This window comes from Synchiropus splendidus, chromosome 1 (genome assembly GCF_027744825.2).
Source record: "Synchiropus splendidus isolate RoL2022-P1 chromosome 1, RoL_Sspl_1.0, whole genome shotgun sequence".
NCBI classification, from domain to species: domain Eukaryota; kingdom Metazoa; phylum Chordata; class Actinopteri; order Syngnathiformes; family Callionymidae; genus Synchiropus; species Synchiropus splendidus.
This window is the reverse complement of record NC_071334.1, coordinates 58,376,699-58,401,366: the sequence shown is the minus strand read 5'-3', so window position 1 is coordinate 58,401,366 and position 24,668 is coordinate 58,376,699. Positions and strand designations below refer to the sequence as shown.

The window sequence follows — 24,668 nt, the reverse complement described above, 5'->3', positions numbered from 1 at the left end:
TTGCACGGAACAACCACAAGAATTTATTCAGGTATACTTTGTCAATTTACAATGTTGAGCACAAAATGGTGAAATAAATATTTCCTCCTTGACTGTCGACGGGATAAAACGAGGACAAACAAAGCTAGTGATTCCACATGAATCAGATTTTGATCTGTTTGTCTTAATGTGTGTGGAAGACGTTAGACAGCCAAACAGACGAAAATCACTCAGTATGGGAGGAAACTGACAAAATATTCTGTGGAATTCCATCCATCTCAGTGAAACCAGTTCAGCTTCTGCTTTTGATCAATCACGAGTCTTTTTCTACAAAATAATATTTTATATCTTAGAGATTAATCCAAACTCTCCATTATATAAATAAACTGACAAAAATATAGAGATGCTCTCGGATCACGAAGATCCTCCACAACATGCTCTTCAAGAAGCTGTGCATGAATCGGAGCTTGTAGGGGCGCACGTCTGCGTGTGTGGTGTCGGCTACTGCATGTGAGGATGTCAGAGGAAGGAGAAGTGGTAGGGAATTTGGTCTTTCCATCACGCTGCTTGTAATCCACTTCGATGGTCAAGGATTAACTGGGTGGATGGACAGCAGGCTCCCAAATTTGAAGTGCTGGATCACAGGAAATTTCTCCAGACACTGGAAACAAGAAAAGAGAGAGGCTTGTGACGCACATAAAAACAAGGACAAACAAAATATCTTTTAAAATTACAACCAGGCTTCACCGGCAAACTGGTAGTGTTTTCTCGCACAACTGTTTTTCTAAGAACTACTCATAGCATGGAGCGGACAAAGTGCATCACATTTTATACTTAAATATTTTAACCCAACATCTGTTGACTCAATAAGAAAAACAAAAGGACACGCCAAACATAACTTTATAACGGTCCACAATTCAAACGGCATATCCCATAATGCAATGCAACAGCATATACCATGAACTTGCAATAGGACCAACTACTACTTTTCGACATTTTCATCGATAAACTTCAGAATCAGTTTTCAACTTCCATTGATAATGAGTTTATAAAGGAATAAGAGTTACAAATAATTTGGCCTAATACGATTTATGAATCAAACCTGAAACCTTCTGATCAGATCAGCCGGGCCCAGAAAATAAGGAAATAAGGTGTAACTAGCTTTCATTCAGATTTGAAAAGTGTGACTTTTTTTTAAATTTATTTATTATTCATGTGTCATTACACTGTTTGATTAATAAGATTCTCCCAATAGTAGCAGAATGTGAAGGGTTTAGCTGAAAAGTAGACAAACGGTGTTTAAACACAGTCTGGAGCATTGACCAGTCTGATTCCAGGACTCTTAAATGCGGAATTGTTCCTAAACGGCACAATAGGAAGATCATTGCGAATCACAAATGTGGAGCAGATAAGGCAGCGCTGCATCAGCGGAGTGACACATCACTGCGCTCTTGAGGTTTTGAAACTACACGAGGACTTCACAAATGGAAGCAGCTCAGTCTTTGTGCTCACTGACTGACAGACCCGGTTTGGAGAAACAAGGGAGTGGGAGGAGGGGGGTTTGGGGTGCGAGGCTGGAATTGAACTCTTGTGCTCAGACAGTCTGTGTGGTCACAATACCGGCGATGATCGTCTGGGCTGAACTGAGCTGAAACAATCGGCCCTGGAGAACTTTTGTCTGGGCGGCTTTTGAATCAGCGTGGAAGTGTGAAATCATTGCGGGATCATTAGCCTGTTAATGACACTAAAAGTTGCGCAGCCTTGTGCCGTTTGTGTTGGGATTAATGTCCGCTAATATGGATTAGCATGTATTTAATAAACAATTAGACAGAGCTCAAGGATATCCGTCTGGAATTCCACATCATATTCCAGTCCACAGATGTGTGTGTTTTTTTCCAATACACAGAACTTAAACAGATTTGTTTTTTTTAGCTATTTCTAATTCAGATACTTTGCATTGAAAACACATTTACAATGCACACATTTCCTATCTTTCTTCTTATTCATTCGATTCTATGCTTCTTGGGTATTTTTTTTTTTGTTAATTCAGTTGCTAACTTCATTTTCAAAAAATACATTTTTGACCCGGCACTTCGAGAAGTGCACATTCTCAGGTTCTGAAGACAACTGTACTTCCTTGTTCAAGACAAGACCACTTCTAAATAGATCCAGTTATTATGTACACTTTTCTGTGGCAGATCCCTAAAGTGGCATTCTTGGAATCTTGCTCACAAAAATTGACATTAAATCTGTAGACAACAATGCGAAAAAAAAGATTTGTTAAGAAAAAGAGATAAGGAAAACACAAGTAAATAAATCCATTCAGAGGTGACCGTGGTGAATATGCACAGCAGTGTGCGTGTCTGTTATTGCGCTCCAGTGAAAGAGTAAAAATACACTTCAATGGCGTCATCACTCCAGAAGGAGAGTCACACTGCATCCACACTACATTTAAGATCAGAAGCTTGACTCTTTGTGCCCTAGCTTGGCCACTACAGACAATATTAACCATGAAATCCATTTCAAATTATTCCAGAACTATAACTCCAAAACTGTGTTGTATTTTGCACAAAAAAACAAAAAAAAACATAGATGTTCACAAGAGCACTCAACGCAACCCTGGACAGGACTAAGCGGCGGTTAACTGAAGATGTCTGAATGAATTTTTGCTCTAAAATGAAAACAGAAATTTCCCTCGGTTGTCCCTCACATTCTTTTATTGAGCCTTTCTCTTTCATTGAATGCTCTCTAAGATCGATGTACTTTGTCCTCCACACTACCAGGCACACGCACGAGGCATGCGGTTTGACACATTCTGGAATCATAAAAAAAAAAATAGTTGAAAATACAAACCAAAAAGTACAGAAGAAAAAACACTAGAGGCTGTTTAAGAGCAACATTAGAAACTGTTTTCAAGAACGACAAAATGGCCTTTATTTTACATCAACATGTTACTTTTATGGCTTGTTGTGGAATGTCGCAGAAATCAAGTCTTTGTACGTTAAACATGGGTTCATCCAGTGTATAAAAAAGATTGAACTGTCTCAGACCTTTTACAAGTGTATTTCTGTTGAGCTTAAGCTACTGTATCAGAATGCAAAATCAGTGCATGATAAGGACGTTACTGGGCAGGGATCTTGGTTCAAAAAGCAGGGCAGGACTCTATAGCCTCCTTAACACTTGGCTTTAAGAAGTAGGTTTCTGATACGGATATATGTAGGGATACGGACGCGTACTTGGTCTTCCTGTGCAGTGGACTATCACACTATCCTTAATGTAAACATCCAGAATAACATCACTATTTACTGGTTTAAACTTCCAACTATCACAATACATAACATTTGTGTGTGTGGTTTGTCGAATTAAGAGCGATGAGTAATACACAACACAGATTCAGTTTGGATCCGTGAAAGACTAGACATTATGTTGATCACCCATCAGACCAAACTCTGACGAAAAAAACATCGGATGAGATGGGCGGCGCAGAATCTCAGCAACTACAATATAGCCCTGAAGTGTCAAAAAATGCAAACAAATGTAAAATATTAAACAAGAGTCTGGTCACATGTTGATGATGCAGGAAAGGACACATCTAATCTGTTTCAAAGCACAATTCCAGCGCCACTTTTAAACGTGAAGTTTCTGTAGTAATAAGAAGCAAAAAAAAAAAAAAAAAAGCAGCAAAACGGATGAAACATAACACGCTAAACATGGTCGTGTGGACGTTGCCTAGCTACAACACACAGAGGCAGTGGTGCAAGGGAGTATTCAGAGATTCGTCTTGGTTCTTTCATAACGATGCGAAAAGTGTAGAATTACAACAGCTGTATCTGAAAGTGATTTTGCTTTGGGGAGGTTTGTAGCACTTTTACTTGACTTTCGCTATTACGTTGTCGAGACTTCAAAGCAGGAACAATGAAACTCGTGAAATGACATCATGGTGGAGTTCAGTATCGTAAACGCATCTCAAACAATACAGATAACAAAAAAGGATCCAGTTTTGAGTCCATCGGATGAGGGTTGGTAAAGAGGGTATTACTTAAAGTAAAAAGTTCAGCGATGAGTAAAGTGAGATAAGTGCGTCATTACATCTGTAAAAAGACGTATCACATGTGAGCTATTTCACACTTTATCGGCGCGACTCAGACAGAACACGGTGGATTCAGCTCTCTTCAGGCCTCGCACAACTCTCTGCCCCAAACCTTGCGTGGGGCCAGGAAAAGGGAGCGAGGAATGCGAGTCTGCTGATGGTTGCTCCAGGCTCAGAGGAAGGTCGGGACGGAGGGAGGGAGGATTTAATGAAGGGAACTGCAGAAGAGGGAGGGGGAGGGTGAGGCAGACAGCTTGGCCCCTTAGCTCTTTGGGAAGACTCGCAGGCTGCTCTGGAAAACACAGGATGTGGGCATGCAGGCGGGGAGAACGGGCTTAGACAACCCCCCAACCCCACCCCCAACCACCCACACACACACTCGATCTGTACAGACTCACACGCAGGCAGGCACACACACACTATTCTCTCCATTCCTCCCTTTAACCCTTTCCTGCCTCCGCACAGGCGAAGCTCTGGTCTTTCTCTGCAGCATGTTTGGTTGAGCAGTTGATTTCTAGAATCACATCAAAGCTATTTTTACTGATGAATTCAGAAAAATAGTTTTGCCAAAAGCGACACTTGCACCATGGATTAACTGAAATAAAAGAATAAGAAAAGAATAACAATACGAAAAAAAAGAAACCAATGAAATGTCATACACGGTTTAACAGTGTTTTGACTTTTACACACCTGCCATGCCACTGATCCATTTGCCTGGTGTTATTGGAGACTACATATTCTACTCACAGAAAACGTTGACACACAGAGAGTGAGGTTTAAAGTGAAAAGAATGTATTTTCATTTCTTCTGTGTTACATGGTGCTGTCTCTATAAGCAACAGTACAAACACACAATTGTAACTGTCAATGTCTAGTAGTGTCCAAGAAGAGACCAGGGGCTTCTCTCTCCTGAGTGACTAGTGAATAGTAAGACATCCCACAACTTATCAATACAACCTATCCCATGTTGTCGGCTCATTGGTGTTCAAGATCTGAAGTACTTGAATTCCTTTGCATGAGGGAACAATTAATACATCCAACCTGAAAGACGGATTTTTACAGATGGGAACCACCAACATCTCAAGTCCAATAGTAAGTGTGAAAATTGCCAGTAAAACGTGGTACCTTTCAGAAAAGGGTGAAATATAGTGTATAGTAGTGGAGACCAGAGCATGCAGAGACAAGACTTGGAGAGCCTGAGACCAAGTCCAATCAGAGTAGTGAGACAGAAACCAAGACTGCATCTCAGACCAAACTCTATACAAAGAAGCATTAGTTTACTTTTCCAGATTGATTCATTTATTCTTTGGTCGACTACAACACTACCCTATACAGCAAGTATGGTAGCCAACCCCACACAACAGAATGCCTTCTCCATGTCCACATGGAGTTTTGCAAAAAAAAAAAAAAAAAAAACCTGAAAGATTTTGTTGAGTGTACAACACTGGCACATTTTTTCCATGGCCAGAATGCAACCACATTGCTCCTCCTGAAACGATGTTTAAATGTCAGCTTCAGTCTCCTCTTGAGGACTAAATCGACCGAGTTCAGCAGCATTATATCTGTACTGAACTGCACTGACTGGGTCTTGCTTTACCCTCCACAGCTGTGGACTTGCTCAGAATCTCTTCAACCTGGACTGATGGTAGTCCCCATGGTAACATCCAACTCCTTACGGTGACTCCTTACACCTGTCAGTGAATGATGAACACCGGTTGCCTGGCACCGGTGTCATGCATCTGTTCTGATCTGTTAGGCCTCCTCCTTCAGCCATATACAGCTTCTCCATTTGTAATCCACCACCAGGTTCAGATTTTGTTGTCACTTCAGCAACCGCTTTAACGACCACAGAAGTGCTGTTTGCATAGACGCAAGAAACAGTAAGGACCTCTCCCAGCATCCTCAGTGAGTCACATCTGGGCAAGGCTAAATGGATCCTTGTTCTTCTCCTGCTCATCAAGCATTGGGAACTGCACTAGTGCCAGGCAAAAAAAAACCCTATTCCTAGTCCATTGTCTCCAACAACTATAGCTCCAACCCCTCCACTACAGTACACGGTGGCAATTCAAATTCATGTAGTGAATTATATAAATGCTCCACAGAATCAATGGAGTTAAAATAAAGGATATGCTTATGTGATAAAAGGCACAGCCATTTAATTTTTCTACTGTTCTGAGGGGTTGACACAAAAAAGCATAAAGTATTTTGACAAAGAAACATAAATAACTACTATATTTCATTGAAGCTTGTGGAAAGATACAGAGAAGAAAAGGGAAATGTTTACCAACAAAACATGATAAAGAGGTTTCAAAATGGTTGAGTTGAATGACGGTTTGCTATTGGTGACATGTTTTACATTGACTGGCACACTACAGTAAATGACTTGAGCCACCTACGAGTAGTCGGTGATGAGGACAAGTAAATTCAACAAATGTTCTCGACTGTGCGCCCAAACTTCAAAGCAGGTTTAATATAAAAACTGAAATCTGTGACATCTCCATCTCACACAGTTGAAATAAATGAACAAATTCTCAAATTTGTCTTCCTTGCACAAAAATTAACTTGGATGTTTAAATCCTCTTGTATTTCATGGTGACAGTGATGTAAAACTAACATAACCTGAGGTCGATTTTATTCAGTAGTTATTCAGTATACTACACTGTACATGATGGACATTATTAACCACTTACTTCATACAATTTCAAGTATTTTCCTAAGATCCAAAGAAAATAAACCAAAGCACAACGAAACAATAATACAAATTGGGAAACAAAGGGGTTCACAAATAAACAATGACTCTTCACAGCATTTGTGTTGAAGACCTGGTCTTCAAATTGAAATGGTACGAGAAGAGGGAAGTGGTCTTACCTCAGCTTTGTACATTCTGATCAGACCCTGGTTGACTTTGGACCAAGAGGGAACAGCACTGATGTTCCACAGCTGGTTGGAGTGTTCACCGAATGGGCCAGTCTTCATCTGAATGACAGGATGGAAAACACACACACAAGCATTAATCTGGAGTGATGAAGAATCTCTAGCTAAAGGAATTCAAGAGCAGTATGGTCATCAGCTGCCATTCTTCCGGTCCTGCATTGAAGACATCCACTCATCCACAAGCTCCACGACAGTAGGATGTTGCCACATCATGTCCAGACAAAGCAAGTATTAGTGAGCTTTGGTGGTGTCGACACTTTCTGCAGGCTTTGACTGTCGTTGAACACAGTTGCAAGCCATTTGTTAGAACCTGAACTGGAGTCGACACAAGTTGCTTAAAGCCAAAAATTTGTGTGAATTTGCCCATTATTTTGTCGCCATGATTGTTTACTACAAAACCACAGATAACCAACCAACTGTGATCTTTGCTTGTTACACGAAAACGCATAATAAAATGGACCTGTAGACACAATGTATTGCATAATACTGCATAATATTGTATTTTTAACACAGCAGAGCCTCCCATTTAGAATGTTGACTACGAGTATCTGGATATCAAATGTGAAGAAAGTTCTCCTTTTATCGACGAAAGTGACTGAATCAGGAGGGAATGTGAGAAATGCGGCCTCTGGGGTTGATGGTAATGAAGGAGTGAAGACCGCAGAGAGGCAACATGCGCTGGGCTTCACACAACATTTGACTTTCCACTGTAAAATCAGATGTTGAATATGTGGTAGAGATCAATATGTCATTCTTGACGATTTTTTTTTTAATTAGACAAAGAAAGCAATGATTTTTATATCACATCAAAAGCTACAAGAATGAATTTTCTTTCACTAAACACACCCGATTGCTTGGCTTTAATAGTCTGTATGCATTTGACAAACTTGTCCTACCACAAACAGTTCACATCCTTTTGTGCCATTTGCTAGACTCAACTGAAGCGGACAAAGGAACTGTGTTCATAGTCACCTGCTTCAAACAAAAGCGTGAATTGCGGATGCTGCTACTGAGAGTCAGGTGATGAGAACTACGGCCTCTGGTGATTTCACCATAGTCAGATGATATTAATTAGGAAGGACTGGCTCAAATGCAGAAGTGATTTATTTCAGTATTGTCTCAGAGATCCATTGTACTAAAGAAGAAGACCTTCTCTCTTTTTTTGTCTTATTTAAAGATACATGTTAATTCACTAAAAGGGCTCAACTTAAAAGGAAACAACAGGCTGGTTAAAATCCACTGTTAACTAACTTGAGACCTCCAGTGCGTCACACAACCATGTTGAAAACAATCACCCACTTACAGTGTATATACACAGTAATCTACTATTATAAATGACATACAGTAGAGGATTATACACAAAGGATTCTAGATGTAGTGGAGGAAAGATAAAGGCGCTGCCACTCCAGCTGAGGAGTTTCATTGTATAGACTACGTGTATTTGTGTGGCTTGATCATCGGGTTAAGGTTTACTAAAGATTCTTTACAATGAATGAGAAAGAACAGTTTATGAAAGGGTCAAACACTTGATCTACAGTGATAGTCATTTATCAAGTGTTGACTTTCTTCCAATTTTATTTATCAGTTGTAACTTGACAACCATTTCATTGATGAAAAATAACAACACACCTAGACCCGGGCCATCTTTTCTTAATTATTAATCTTCAATATACATTAATTCCAGATGTTCCAAAACAAGATTTATTGTCTAGATCCAATAAACATTTTGTGAAAAGAAAATATCAAAATATGTGGCTCTTTTCATGTTCAGGGGTTGAACTGTAGTAGTGCATTATAGGACTTGTGAGGTTAAAGTGTGTTTTGCTTTTATATTGCAAATGGACAATAACAAATTCTGTCCAGCCATGAATGGCTAAACTGCTGGCCACATGTGGCCCATGGGCTTCAGGTTGGACATGAAATTTTCTCTACAGTCATGAAAATAACTAAATCAACAAAAAAAAAAAGTTGGTGCTGGCGTGGCACACACATAGTCTCTGTATTGCTCATGTTTAAGTTAAACATTAACTGAAAGCATAGAGGGAACCAACTGAAATAGTCAACATATAAGAACATAGCTTCAATAAAGTTTCTTTTTCTAAAAACAGTCTTCACATCGACACTACATCTGATAACAGATACCTGATATCTGATTTAACTGATACCAGTCGTGTTATCAGGACAATAAGGCAGAACAAAGGGCTGATTGAAGTGACCGGCAGCATGTTTCTTTGACAAAGAACCAAAGTAAACATTACGGTTCCAAATTGGCATTTATGAATGAAATCCATTACAAACTATATTCCCACCATTTACTCCTGAGGGGCAGTGGAACCTCAACTGAAACTGGGGGCTTCCATCAAAAAAAAAAAAAAAAAAGAAAAAGAAAGAAAAACCCTCGTTTTTCCATCCCACCCCCACAGCTCTAGACACTTTCCAGGGCCTCGCATGAGAACACATGGGGGAAGGGCATGGAAGAGGGAGGAAAGGGGGGTGGAGACAGACCGTATTCCCTGGAGGAATGAGTGATTCACAGGAGCATGTGGGGAAGGAAGTGACTCATGTTTAGGACGATGCACGCACACACACACGCAGCTACACTGGAGCCTTGTGTGTGAATAAAAAAACCCTGAGTTTGAAGCATCCACATGTGTGAATAAGAGGAAAACACATATGGAGAACTCTGACTAACTCACAGAGCTATTAAGAGGACAAGTCAGTATTGCTCTCAAAAACAACATATCACTGACCAGGACTATCAATTCGTACCAGAGGTCAGAGGTCCACTAAAGAAATGATGGTCACACTTTGAACTTCAAGAAAACAAGTGCAAAGAACCACTTTGTTAGCAATTGGACAACAAAAAAGGTTAAATGTGTAAACGTTGGATGTGTTCCAATATTGTTTCCCCTACTTCATCCAAACAGAAGACTGGTGCACAGGTGACCATGAGGCACTGGGTGACGCCCAGCTCTACTGTCGCTGACTAACAAAGAAAACAATTTAATATCTAGAAGGCGTGCCATGGTGTAGACAACAGTTAGCAGGTGGTTATTCGCCTCTTTGTTGTCACATCAAATAGATGTTGAGATTTGACTTAGAAATATTGGTTCTCAGCCAGCCCAACCAAGACTAACCATTTTAATATGCAACTGAAACTCACTCTCTTAAACTGAGAAAGACACATTTTTAGTTTTATTTTTTTAGGATGGAAGGGAGTAAGGGGCCATTATCAGTGAATTTATTTTTAGCTAAAGTTCATCTATGAAGACAGACAATATTTATTCTAATATACAGTTTGGGGTGACTGAAAGAAAAGCGGAGACACCAACATTCATTTACTCGTGACAAGTCCAGGTTAAATTGGTGGAACACATGTTAAGAGCAAGGTTTTTCAGTTTGAATACAAAAGTATTACGTGACAGTATGTTTCAGACATATGATTGGGCTTCGGACTGTGAAAGTAGGTCATCTCACAATCCTCTTTCTTCATGATGATGAAGTGTGTACAACAGATTTAGGAGAATATGTGTTTTTTTTAACACAAGGATGGATTTAGGGAGCGTCTTATTATACCATAGGATAACATCGATTTTGACAATACTTTTGAATGTGCCATATCAACTCAAGTACACACCCAGACAGACTTGTTACATCGTGTGTGTGTGTTGTGACACAAAAAAGTCACACAGCCACTGTTGTCCCGTGTTGTAACTAAAATTCTGGAGTTTTGCAGTGATCTGCAGCAGAGCACACATCGGATGTTGTTGATGGATATTGGAGATAACTCACTTGCAAAAACACACACTGAATCATTTAAATACCACGACTTTTTGAGAGTCAGAGCATCTGTGACGAGGGGGTCATGGGAGGGGGGGGTTTCGGCATCTTCTAGCAGAGCAATGACCTAGGGTGAGGTCGCTGATAAGCAAATGGTCGTGTCAAATAAATTGCAAGCTTTCAGTTGAAAATGTTTTGGGCTCATGGAAGTCTGGAATTGGACATCTTCTTTCACACCGAAACAGCACGTCCTGCTTCACTCTCTCCTCCTTCCCTCTTGGCTGGCCGTTCCATTCTCAGCATTCTTCTCCCAACATATCCCGCACCCCTTTCCCTGCACAAGCCCAGACAATCATGTTCTCCTCTCTGCTAGTATCCAGTGGGACACCTGGAATCATTCCCTCTGCGCTTTCCTGAACACTCACTATCATGCCAAACTTGTTTTGCCAGCATTCACCCATTCATCACCAACTGCGTTTCTTCGTGTGTTGGTGGGTTGATGAGGCGATTCCTGATCCATCAATGACTGCCAGGCTTCCCCTTCCCCAGACACTTTAGCCTGTGTGTCCTAGCCTCAGTGAAACGTAACTGGTGGCAATCCTGCCATATGATCAGAAGTGGGCTGCACCTCCACACCTATGAATGAAGACCAGGATTTCCCAGAACCATCACTTCCATGAGTTGAGCATGGCACACTTCACACATATTCCATCTGAAGCAACCTCCATTTCTGCGCAGCTTCTCACTTACTGATTCATCTACTAAGACAGAATGAGAAATAAAGACATGAAAGTCTCTTTTCTACTTAAGTTTAGCTTTAAACATGTATCCATGCTTCGATGTAATTGTTGCACTTGTAGCATAAAAGCAAATAACACAGTGCTTATGTATCAACTGAGTCTTCATTTAAAAAATGAGTTCAGTTAAACATGATACCTTTTACATTCTGAGTCTTTACTGGTGCTTTGAGGTGCCTCAGTGAAACCTTATGGCTCATCTGTCAGTGAAGCCCGGCAGTGTGCGGCTGACTGTGTTGTGCGTCGGTGATCTCCTAGTGACGCCTCACAATATGAGATGGTGCATTTGTTTTGTTGTAGAAGTGGTCGAGTTTAGTTTTGCAATGGTTGCACACTGTGTGTGTCCTGTCCAGCTCCCTCTGTCTAGGCATTCGGCAATACCCATAGTGATGCCAAACTCGAGCTATTACTGCGTGCGTTCAGCCGTCTTTCTTTTGGTGCAGAGATTTAAAATCGAGTCTGAATCACAGCAAATGAGAATCGTGATTCTTATGTGAACCGATTATTTATGGACCACCCCTAATTATTTTCATCCTTTAGATAACATTATTGGCCCTTTTACTCAAAGAAGTTATTTCCAAGTGTCTCTGGTTCGCAGTCTCTGTTCTGTTGAGTGCAAAGAGTTGAAGATGATAAGATGATAATCTGGATGTGAAGTAGGATGTTTGAGTCTTGCATCTTGTGGTATGGATAAGAGTTATGTCATTAAAAAAATAATGATAATAAATATATATGACTGTTTTTAATGATGTGAGCAAAATCAGTTGTCATCAATAGCCGTTTTGTTTCTTGAAGGCGGAGCATGTGGATCATGATTTCTGACACTGGCTCCTGCAGTGTTTGCGTGTGTAACTGAGCAACCGGGCAAAAAATAATAGTGGGTCTCATTCATGACTCTGCTTGTGTGTTTGTGTCTGCATGTGCCAAGTCAGGACAGGGGTGTGAGTGGGATACACAATGGTTGTTGAATATCGATTCTGAGTGGAAATAAACAACAAAGTATCAAGTATCAAAAGTCAAAAGTCATAAAGATAGACATTTCTGAAGGGACACCAACACCAACATTTTGGATAAATTTACATTCATGTGCAGTATGCTAAGCACGCTAGAGTCTCTCCAGCTCATTCTCCATCTTTGTTTGTTGGACAAGCACCCGGTTCTCTTGAGGTTTCTGCTACTAAATGGAAGTTTCTCTTGTTTCGGCTGCTGTCAGAGTTTGCTGGTAAAATTACATAGACAAAATATGATTTCATTTCTGTCTACATGTCAGGCCATTTGACGTTCTACTTTCTATAACGCAGCAAGGCAAGATGAGGACTTCTCTGAAATATTGACACGCCAAATCTGTCAGGCTCCTGTACGTTAGGGTTTATTGTGAAGCACATGCAGTTTCAGGAGTCAGTTACTCATTTTTCCCAGTGCTAGTTCTCAATCAAGCTATGCATCTGCTCTGTCCGATTATGTCTGATTGTGTGAAAACAAAAGTCTGCTGCTAGAAAACACAAAGTACTACACAATTCGATAAAATGTGATAATTCTACCATTCTGCCATGAATAAAGCTCGGTGCTCATAGTTTTTGTTAGTCTTGTCTGGTATTGTTTTTTTATTTTAAAGAAACAATGGATCTATGCTGGATGGCTCCAGTTAGTTTGAAAAATTATTATTAAAAGCCAAATGAATGATTGATAAATATTTTCAGTTTTCATGGAAACAAAGCAGCTTTTTGAGTTTTCAGATTACTAGTTGGATTCAAATGATATAAATGTTGATTCGATCAACTCAAATTAAGTGAGATTATCAGTGAAAATATAACATATAAGCCTGTTAATTTATCTTTAAACTGAGATTTAAAATGGTCTATATGTACAAAGTCTTGGGTTGTTTCTCTCAGTGTTGGGCGTACAGCAGACCACTGACTAGTCTTGCTCAATGTCGTCTTGGATTGGCCCTCGCAACCCACTCTCCAGTTCAGTGCGCCAACTACAGATGGGACTTGATTCTACTGCCCCCCAGTGGCTTCATAAAAATAGTTTACAGTCATTTTCCTGACTGGGTTGTCGGCCTCACAGCCAAGAGCAATTTTGCACCTGTAGCACAACATGTTCCTCTTAAAAGCACATTCAGCTTATGACTAGTGAAGAGCTGTTGTCCAAATCCTAGCGACCACAGCAGCATCCTCGCATGACCGAGAGGACGAGGGAGAGGTCAAACTGAGGGAGGATGACGGGGGAAGGAGGCAATGTGTCTGAGTGGGAAGGAGGAAAAGGATGTAGCTTGCCTCACCAACACCCTCCCCTGCTTCCCTCCCCTCCTTTTCCTCCCAAAACCAAAAACAAAGCACACAGTTCCTGCTTTGGCACAGGACCAACAGAATCCATCTGCTGCCCCCTCCCCATCTTTTCCTGAACAAAACCACATTCAGCTGCGGGCCAACACACAATTTCAATTATAAAAAAATATTAGGAGTAAATATCGGATAAATACCACAGATGTGTGATATGCTTCATGTAAACAACTAGGAACAAAGACATTACATATGAAACCAGATCGTTTGCTCTGTGCACTAATCACCATGAGGTGGCAGTAGTCAGACTCCATGTGGTCTTGTTTAGGACCAAGGAGTCCGTCTGGTTATAATAACCAGGATTAACAGACACTGTCCAAGTCTGGAGGTTCCAGTGACCACAGGGAAGCATCACTTTTGTGATAGGAAATTTTTCCCTTCATTTTTTTTGTATGTCAGATATTATGGCTCTAAAAAGTACTGTACTTTTTTCATTCTTAAAAAAAATAATAAAACAACAAACGCAACAATTCTGTGACTGATTGTAATTACAAAACTACTTCAGCTAAGTTAATCACTATTCAGGGTTTTGTTTAACTGAAAAACATAACTTTAATAAATGAAATGGATTTCATCTAACGTAGGACAGGATGTATACTTCTGTTGGTTCACCCATGTTATTGGAAGAGCTTGTTTCACTTTGGTTCATTTGGATTTCAAGTCTTTCTTTTCAAACATTTTAGATTTTGTTTCATTGACTGAGCCACAAAACCCTTTTTAACACAACAGGAATTGTTTCAGGTATTTATAAAGTTGTTTTTGTTGGGCCAGTTTAAATTCTGACATTCATATTGACCAGTAAAATCATCACAAGTTTGATCTTATTAATGCAATTAACACCTGCACTTGACATGAACATCAGGGTTTGAACACAGCGACTACGTCTTCCCAAAAGAGAATTTGTGTGGAACATCACCCCCTAGCGGACATTAACATCGCCCTAATTTACTATGCGTCAGTTCATTCAATATTGAATGAAAAATAAAATAATTTAAAGAATATTGATCCAAGTGCATTTGCATAAATAAGCCAACAATACATTGAACAAAATTATGAGCGCACAAGCACAAAAGACAAAGATAGTCAGTGTCTCAATGACGCTGTTTGGCTTCTTCTAAAATCCCTGAACAAATTCAAATGTTTTATGTTGACCAGTATCTAAAATCCTTTAATAAATATGGGAATACATATCATTTTTTGAACAGATGTCCTTCTGTTTACACGCGTGTTGACAACCAGACTAAATCGGCCATTATCAATGCTTGCAGTTTGAATGGACGACAAAAAGAGTTTGGCCTTCTTACCTCATTTATGAACTTGATGCACTCTAAAAACATGTAGTCCTGGTGATGCTCGTTGACAACCCTCTCATCCACAAAGTGCCGAGGTTCCAGAGTCGGATGATCTGAGGAGAGGTCAGACTGCATTTCCACCTTGTCCGCCACCAGATGGCCCCATTCACTTTCACAATTTCTGCCCTTCTCCAACGGCAGTCATGACCATTTGAGTTACATGTTGAATAGAGCATTCGTCACGACAGCTACACGATTGAGAAGTCAATAAGACAGCTTAGTAATACAGTGCTATTTTGATGACGGCTGGCTTCACATCCAGATAACTATGCAAAACTATTGACCTGCAGGTTGAAATTACATTTTATCAACCCCACTCTTTAAAGGCAAACCTTTCTATTTGTGACACTGATGAAACATACAACAGCAGTTCAGACATAATTGAAGTTTCTTACCTAAAAATTGGGAGCTGCCCCAAATGAAAGGAAGAAACTGAAAGTCGTCCAGTCCCCACACACCCTGACTGCCAGCTGGTTCCATTCTGTACGTTTTCTGGAGCTTTCGCATCACAGAGAGATACCTGCAGACACCAACATAACAAAGGTATCTTATCGAATTCAAATATTTGAGTGTAGTTTCAAGTTTTGTCACATATAATACAACCATCTATCAATACAATAATAAACAGCTCACCTTTTAAAAACCGTAAAAACAATAGCCAGCTGATCCTCAACCAACAGAGCCCCAACTTTACAAAGACAACAGAGAAAGGCTGCAAAAGCTGCCTCGTGGCCTGAAAGAAAACAGTTTTCGGCTGTAACTTATTAATGCCACTGACTAAAAGAAAGATTTTGAGCATGAATGGTAATGTGGGATGTCTGTGAATTCACAAGTAACTCTGTAACCTTTATTGATATGTCAAGTACCCACTTAAAAAAAGCAAATAATCGAATGAAACTGCTTTTACAACACACTCACCTGTACCATAGTCTATCCTGGTTGGATTTCCCACTGACTCTTTCAGATAGACTGCAATTTCTGGGGCAGCTGCTTGTTTATCAGCAGGAAGTACTAAAGACACCAATGCCTCTGCTTCCTGTGCAGATATGAAACATGAATTTGAACAATTTCATTCACAAAAGTGGACCTCGGAAGTTTCTGTACCAACCTGGTCTAGTTTGGCAAACCACGTTCTAAAGGCTTTATTTCCAAAACGGGAGGGCTGGTCAACAGGAGGTGTTTCATCTATCCATCGATCCAGGGTTCCCAAAAGATCAAGTAACTTTTCTACTGACTGCCAAAAGAAGCAACAAGATAAAATTGGCATGTTAACCAGAAGCAACAGTAAACACTGCTAAACTATCACATACTTCATACTCATTACTGTTGTATGCACCATTCGTCCATGGTCAGACTTTATACTGTCCACTAGCATGTATGGTTTGTATACTAGACATGATAATTTTGTCAAACATGCTTCTTTAAACAGCATAATGTATACTACATTAGTACAATTTATACTGAGATACAATATACTATATGTATCTCTTTTACCGCATAACAGGAAGACTTTGCAGTTCTAATAATAAATAATCTCCGACGAGGCAAGCATGAATCAGATTTATTTGAAAGGTTTCAGTCTCATATTTAAGATATAATCATACATATCGATTACACACCTCAGAAACTTGATATTCACATGATAGTTTCTTGCCCTTGACCGCTTCATTGAGTGTCAGAATGAAACCTATGTAGTCAGCATATGCCTGAAAAAAAAAAAACACAATTCTGTAAGCAAAATATAGACAAAAAAGGTTTAATTACAAACTTACTTGAGAACGTTTCCACTTGCCCATATCAGGCACCATGCTGATTTCTTTCTTGGGTATCATGAAGGTTGCATCGGATGCAACCTGGGGTGCTTCATCTTCAGGAGAAGATCCTGCAAACAGGGATTTGACAAAAAAAAATAAAAAATGATGAGGTTGCTTATCCATGTCCTATTCCAGAGAAAAAAAAAGGTTTTTTTTTTCTTTTCTGGATGTTAATATAACTTATACCTACTTGCTGGTGAACACTGGTAAAGAACAAATAAAAAATAATAAACAAAACAAATACACAAAATATTAAGAATACAAATTAAAAACAGAAATCGTACAACGGCCAAGATATGCGGCTTAAACCAATAAAAGGCATCGGGCAGGGCATCATTACCATTGCACAAGTGACTGTTGACACTTAGCAACCGCGGTCGAAGGAAGATGTACATTGGAAGTAATTAAGAACGCATCCCGTCAGGCCAGTTAAAATAGTCCGAAAGATCAATTTGTCATACATCATGGAGGAATTCACGGAAATGATCTCGTCATTGTATCCTTCTAAAGACAAATAATTTATCCAGTAAGTTGGCAACATTTCAATGACATTACAGTAATGATCCATTTGCCGTGACGAACGATAAATATAGATTTTTTTAATTCTATCAAGCTGATGTAAATGTGATCCATGTGTTGGACAAACTTTTTGTCATTGGAGCTTTTGAACATTGAATATATTTATGACATGCCGTGATGGTAGGGATGGATAGGTACGCCTGGAAATATATATGTACTATTTGAGATCGACATCGAGAAATAAGCAGCGTAAACATGATAACATGCTTCTATACTACATCGTACAAGGAAGTTTTCAATAGCGTGTGAGTGGTGAAATCATCTCGCTTTCATAAAATCACATATATAAACAATGCTGTTAGCAGGAATTGTGGAAGAGGAGCGACGTCAAAATGTATTTTAATATGACTCGTGTGAAGTGCGACCAGGAAACCTGCCCATTGAAACTTTTGGACCGCAAAAGAATTCAAAATTGGCAAAGTGCAAGCAGAGACGTAGCGCTGTTTTACCTGACTGCTGCTCTGCTTCCGCCATTGCCAGGCTCGCCCTATCTTCTTCACGGGTTTCAGAGCTGGTTAAAATTAAAGGTGAATAACGAGCGCCCCCTAATGTTCTTAATACTAAATACAGTTGAACCGAAGCAAAAGTTCAACAAAATCTGTTCGACCGAGAACATGCGAGTCAGTCCGTGATTGACATTTAAGTTCATGCCTGACTCGTTTACGACACAACAACTGTGATTTGTGATAAGAGGCTGTCGCTTTCGATGTGTTGTTGGTTGACTGGTATGATGCATTTCATTTGCTATATTGATATTTTTGACTGCTTCATGAATATGAATTAGTGAAAATATGAGGTCACACCCCCAAGTTATTTAAAGTATAACACGTCTGAGTGGTTCAGCTGATGTGAGCTGCTGTCAAGTGTCCTTTGACCCCTGAAGGGTTCAATAAAAACCATCGTTTCATCCCGTGACCTGCAGCAACACTAGTGTTGGGTCTGTGGGCGGCTCTCCGCGAGAACGATGTGGGGCAGTTGCAGCAGAGCCATGGTAAGACATGCGCCCTACATGGGGATATGACACGAAACACAATTTCCACTCCGTGTGTGCTGTGGCTGTATCTTACAAATTGTGCCATCTATCACAAACACTCCTCGGAACTGTGGTACGATCTCAAGAAGTAGTTCATACCGGTGTAGCTGTTGACGTCGAGGTTGCTAACAGTTAGCATGCTAACTTCCCACCGGGGCTCAGTGCATTGTAACGGTAACAAGTAGCCAACTAGGTTAAAGTTGACATACGATTTGAAGTACTTTACAGTCCTTTTATTTTACCTATTATTGCGCTATGTTACGCTTTTCGGGATTTTTAAGCAACGCATATACCTGCGTGTGTTAAACAGCTGTGCTTTTGTAACAACGAGCATATATAACTGCGTTAATGTGTTTGTTTTTCCTTCGACATCTCAACTTGATGACCGCAACACCGCGGCTTTGGTCCTGTAACTCCAAAGCAAACTTCTACTCTAATACCTGATAAGTAATAATAAACAGAAATGGGTGTGGAGGATATAGCAGGGGGTCGCAGTAATGTATTCATGTTATTCATTCATTTATTCCTCAGTTGTAAATGATTTACGGCTATTCTTTGAACTATTCAGTATACTGGATGCATGTCTAGTATCGTTGATGACAGTATTAGATGTTATTGCACACCTAGAATTGTTAAATATACAAAACAAAATTATTCTGCTTAACATGCGAATTATAATGCATAATTCTCAAAAATATATATTTTAAATAAATTATATTTCTGGTATACACACAAAAAAATAAAATAAAATAAAATTTACAGCAACAAAAAGTGATCAAATTCTGACAAATACAACAAAAATGCAAACGGTGTAACATGTCTAAAATGCACTCAGGCAACCGGGCACCTGCAAACCAACAACTTTGTGTGTGTGTGTGTGTGTGTGTGTGTGTGTGTGTGTGTGTGTGTGTGTGTGTGTGTGTGTGTGTGTGTGTGTGTGTGTGTGTGTGTGTGTGTGTGTGTGTGTGTGTGTGTGTGTGTGTGTGTGTGTGTGTGTGTGTGTGTGTGTGTGTGTGTGTGGGGCGGGTCACCAACTCAGAAGTGGTTATATAAACAACTGACATTTGGATACTGAACTCATAAACGTCCAATGTGACACTCCACCAACCGGCTTGTCACTGAGCGCTGTCGCTCACAACTGCAGGGATGTGTGTCAACTTGTTGACGGGACTAATGCACCATTTTGCATACAGCTTTTTATTGTCCCCAATCTGAAGACTGATTACGACATGGTCACACTGCTTGTTGAGCTCAAAGTTGACTGCAATAATATAGTAATAATCGGCAAGTCAGCAATAATGTACATCTCATTGGCCAAACCATGAAAATTGGAGCGCGATATACATATATATATTTTTTAAGTATACACCTCAAAAGAGCAGGATTAAGTTGTCCAATTCTCTCTTGGCAGCAATGCCCTCTTCAACGGCAGATGCCACACGAACAGTAAAACCTGACGTGATAGTTGTTCTGTTTACAGAATTCAGATGCAGAGGGTCGTCCGTTGAAGCAAGCAGGTTTTAATTCAGTTGTTTCTTTCACAGGCAAAGATGGGGGTGGGAAAGTTTGCCAAACCCTGCTACCTGATGAGGCCCGTTTCAGTGAAACGGCTCGGTGGGAGATACCTAACCCACCAGAGTGGCTTGCCCACCCTGCCTGTACCACCCCTTCAGCAGACCTGTGAGCGCTACCTCAATGCTCTTGAGCCAATCGTTGAGGTGGATGAGCTGAAACGCACAAAAGAGCTGGTGGATTTTTTTCAGAAACCTGGTGGTGTTGGAGAACGATTGCAGAAAGGTTTGGAGAAGAGAGCGACCAAGACTGAGAACTGGGTAAGAAGAATTAGATCTTTTTTTGTTCATCAAAATAAACTGTGCATACTTTTACAGTAAAACCCTGCTTGTTCTAATGTTAACATCATTTTCTATGTAAGGGGGAGCTCTAAAACGCTGTGGTGCAAATATTGAATAATGAAAAAAAAAAATCTCTCATCTTGCTCTGTGTGTCTACAGTTGTCTGAATGGTGGGTTAAAGTTGCCTATTTGGATTATCGGCTTCCCGTGGTGGTGCATTCAAGTCCGGGGCTGGTGTTGCCTCGCATGAACTTCAACAATAAGCAAGGACAGATCAGGTGATAAAGATAATAAATCTTTGTCTGAAACAGAATAATCTCACAAATTTACTCAGAATATACTTCATGATCACAGCATCGCTATGTATATTATAGAACACCAGTAGTTTCTTAGAGGACTACATCAATAACCCCAACAAGTTAAAAATATTATTTGAATTTAATAAGCCTAAACATTAAATAATGCATTTATTGACAAAGTTGGTTGTTCTGTGTATGTTTCAAGGTTTGCTGCCAAGCTAATCGCTGGTGTCCTGGATTTTAAGACCATGATTGACAAGTGAGTGCGTAACATCTGGCATTTTCTCATCACAACCAGTCATGCTTTATGTATTCTTATTTGCAGGGTTAAACATACTTAATTAAAGATGGCTATCTTAAGCAATTACGCTTGAGCAAACCCCTCAAATGATTGTCTGCGTGACTGACAGAACCTGTTTGTTCCAGTGAGACCCTGCCAGTAGAGTTCTTGGGAGACAAACCCATGTGTATGAACCAGTACTATGAAGTGTTGTCGTCCTGCCGTATCCCTGGTCTGAAGAGAGATTCTATTGTCAACCATGCCAAGGGCACCAAGCCCCCGAAACACATCACTGTCGTTTACAATTTCCAAGTGAGCTTCCACACATTGTTGGTGTTTTATGCAACTTCATGAAGAGAAATGTATTTTGCGTTTGTGTCTCCTAGTTCTTCAAACTGGACGTCTACAATAGTGACGGGACGCCACTAACTACAGACCAGCTCTTTGTTCAGCTGCAGAGGATCTGTTCCACACCAGGGCTGGATAACGCTGAACCTGTCGGTATCCTCACCACCCAGCACCGCGACTCCTGGGGCAAGACCTACCTGAACCTCATCAAAGGTGCCTCCAGTCTTTCTCTGCTTCACGCCTCATTCCCAATTGTGGGTTAATATTGAAATATGTGTTTAGATAAGACCAACAAAGAGTCGGTCCTGGAAATCCAAAGGAGCATCTTCACTGTTTGCCTGGATGGGTCGATGCCTCAAGTGTCTGAAGAGATGAGTCGCAGTCGAGCAGCGTTGCAGATGCTACATGGAGGAGGAAGCCGCTGGAACAGTGGCAATCGTTGGTTTGACAAGACCTTGCAGGTAACGTGTCACACATTTTTCCCACTTGTTTAGGACCTGAAAGTTGTATCCTATGCTCAAAATAATTTGAAAATGATGTGTGTACAGATGCATGAAGTGGTTCATTCATTTCATGATCTCCCTTTCAGTTCATTGTCGGAGAAGATGGGTCGTGTGGTGCAAACTACGAACACGCCCCGGCTGAGGGGCCACCCATCGTAGCTTTGATCGATCACGTTGTGGAATTCACGTCAGTAGCTCTGCATTAATTTGTCTCTTTTTTTCCATCAGCAACATTAAATCGCCAACCTGGAAGGCTCAAGCTGATCAATTAGAAGTTGAACTTGTTTGTTTTTTCTTTCCCCTTCAATGACACTGCAGGCGGAAGCAAGACTTGGTGCGGACTCCCATGGTGCCTTTGCCAATGCCCAAGAAACTTGAGTTCAAGGTCACATCAGAGATCAAGAAAGACATTGAAGAGGCCAAGCAGAGTATGAACAGGTGCAATGTTGTGATTGATCTACTAATTCTTTGCTCGTGACATATGTTTGCCACTGAAAGATTGTCATTGTTAACAAAAATCATCTATGCGTCCATCCCTTCACAGGCTGGCTGATGACTTGGATATGAGAGTGGTAGTGTTTAAACATTTTGGGAAAAATGTTCCAAAAGCCTTCAAGATGAGCCCTGATGCCTTCATACAGATGGCACTGCAGTTGGCTTTCTACAGGTGAGCACTTTTTTAAATGCTTACTTTGTCACTCAAAACACACTCAATTTCATGTTCCTGGTTTCGCCATTGATGATCAAGCCAGCACCTCTAAGTGACTGTGAATCGTGTTTACCCTGCAGGATGTACCAGCGCTGCTGTGCCACGTATGAAAGTGCTTCTCTACGAATGTTCCGTCTGGGACGAACAGATACAATCAGATCAGCCTCCAGTGCCTCAGCTGCTTTCGTCAAGGCTTTTGATGACATGACCGTACAGGTGCCCCACGAGAAACTTTAACTGCCTGCTCAGACTAATGCAGTGTTATGTTTTGTCTTAGAACACAGAGAAGAGGGACCTGATGGAGAAGGCAGTGAAAGCACACAAGTTGTATACGAATATGGTGAGTCCAGCTCACCATTTACTTTCATGAAGTGCTATAGAAAGTTGTGTGAAGCATTTGGTACAGTTTTTTCCCATCGCTGTTGCCAAAATCCTCTGAGACTGAGCCTTGCTGTTCGCATGGTAATAGTAATATTGTTTGAGTTACTGCAGAGTAGAAAACTATCACGAGAGCAAACCATCAGCACTGCAGTGGGTCTGATGGGGTCTATTTGTTCTGGAGGAGGTGGGTTGTGAGTTACCTTGCTCTGACTGTGAAGCCGTCCGTCTTAATGTCACAACTTGTATTCTGTGTTTTGAATTCTTAACTGGAGATTGTTTATGAACTGCTGAATTGTCTCCACCCACTCAGGCGATCACTGGTCAGGCCATCGACAGACACCTGCTTGGACTCAAGATGCTGGCAGCAGAGGAGAAGCTGCCCGTTCCTGATGTTTTCACTGACCCATCCTATGCGAAAGCTCTCCACTACCAGCTCTCCACCAGCCAGGTATACTGGACAGTGGGAGTAACGCAATTATTTATCCATTTCTAGTCATTACAACCCTGTCTTTTTTTAGGTGCCATCTAAAACAGACTGTGTAATGTGCTTCGGTCCTGTTGTATCTAACGGATACGGTTTCTGCTACAACCCTATGGAGGATCACATCAACTATGCAGTGTCCGCCTTCAACAGCTGTGCAGAGACAAACGCAGCGCGTATGGCTCACAGCATGGAGACAGCCCTGTTGGACATGAGAACTCTGCTGGAACTAACCCCCAAATCCAAACTGTGATGCAGCCTCATGCTGAACTGGGTAAACATGTGCCAGCAACATACCCCCCTAAGGCCATTGACAGTGCCACCAACTCTCCCTCTGCTGTAACAGTGTCTACAACTGGAGCTGTTTTAGAAGTGCAATTAATCACACCTCTGTTTTTCAGCAGGACATGGCTGTTATTATTCCCCCCGTATTTTTTAAAGGATGCTACAGCATGTATGTGGTCCGTGATCCTTCTACATTTAGTCCTTGTAAGGAGCATCAGTATTTCAACCCTCATTGATGATCATTCCATCACAGTGGCAGCGATCGATGAAGACCATCAGTTATTTATTAGTGAAAATAGATCTTTAATCAGTTGGTGCTGTTTCTGAAACATGCTATAGTCATTTGCATTATTATTTATGACTGTAAATCATTGAGTCAGCATTATAAGCATGTTAATCATGGGATACTTTTTATTGTGAGATATTGCACAAATAACATTCATAATGAGCATAGAAATCTATTTTAAGAAATCTGTATCAAGTAACTCACTGAATGTTTCTGGTAATAAATTAATATTTTCAAGTTTTGCCCGGTTACTCTCTCGATAGATGGTGTGTTGTGCCGGCCAGTGCGGATGACCAAAAAAAAAAGCAAACCCTAACCCTGTAAATGCATATGTAGACTACTTCAGATTATCAGATTCAAAGATTCAGTGTAAACATCTGATTTTCCTCAGAGCTGCCATCGAGTTGCTGTTTCCTGCCATCTTTCTCACAAGGCCATCGAATTGCGGAGTGGTGGTCAATAGTAGTGAAACCGAAGTCTTGGTCATGTCGAGCTCTTTGACGCTGCATATTTCTCACAAATATTTTTTTCTGTGGTGAAT

The 24,668-nt window shown here is 40.6% G+C and overlaps 2 protein-coding genes across 5 annotated transcripts; one reads left to right on the top strand and one right to left on the bottom strand.

The window, feature by feature from the left end:
• On the bottom strand, positions 1-18,978 carry ptpa (protein phosphatase 2 phosphatase activator). Its single transcript, XM_053877129.1, has 11 exons — positions 18,802-18,978; positions 18,119-18,180; positions 17,049-17,158; positions 16,896-16,982; positions 16,385-16,510; positions 16,195-16,312; positions 15,910-16,009; positions 15,672-15,796; positions 15,229-15,329; positions 6,937-7,044; positions 1-640 (listed from the first exon to the last, which is right to left on the bottom strand). Exons 2-11 carry the CDS (start codon positions 18,141-18,143, stop codon positions 566-568), a joined length of 975 nt encoding a protein of 324 aa, XP_053733104.1. The 5' UTR covers positions 18,144-18,180; positions 18,802-18,978; the 3' UTR covers positions 1-565.
• crata (carnitine O-acetyltransferase a) lies at positions 18,509-24,335 on the top strand. Of its 4 annotated transcripts, none has more exons than XM_053877100.1 (14): positions 18,509-18,660; positions 20,247-20,534; positions 20,715-20,833; positions 21,060-21,113; positions 21,281-21,446; positions 21,521-21,695; positions 21,765-21,943; positions 22,072-22,172; positions 22,304-22,423; positions 22,530-22,652; positions 22,775-22,910; positions 22,972-23,034; positions 23,386-23,523; positions 23,594-24,335. In XM_053877100.1, exons 1-14 carry the CDS (start codon positions 18,634-18,636, stop codon positions 23,807-23,809), a joined length of 1,905 nt encoding a protein of 634 aa, XP_053733075.1. In that variant the 5' UTR covers positions 18,509-18,633; the 3' UTR covers positions 23,810-24,335. The 4 variants fall into 4 exon arrangements, with proteins under 4 accessions (XP_053733075.1, XP_053733068.1, XP_053733084.1 ...); XM_053877093.1 differs by lacking the exon at positions 18,509-18,660 and adding an exon at positions 18,667-18,775; XM_053877109.1 differs by lacking the exon at positions 18,509-18,660 and adding an exon at positions 19,180-19,201.
• The last annotated feature ends 333 nt before the right edge of the window (positions 24,336-24,668 follow it).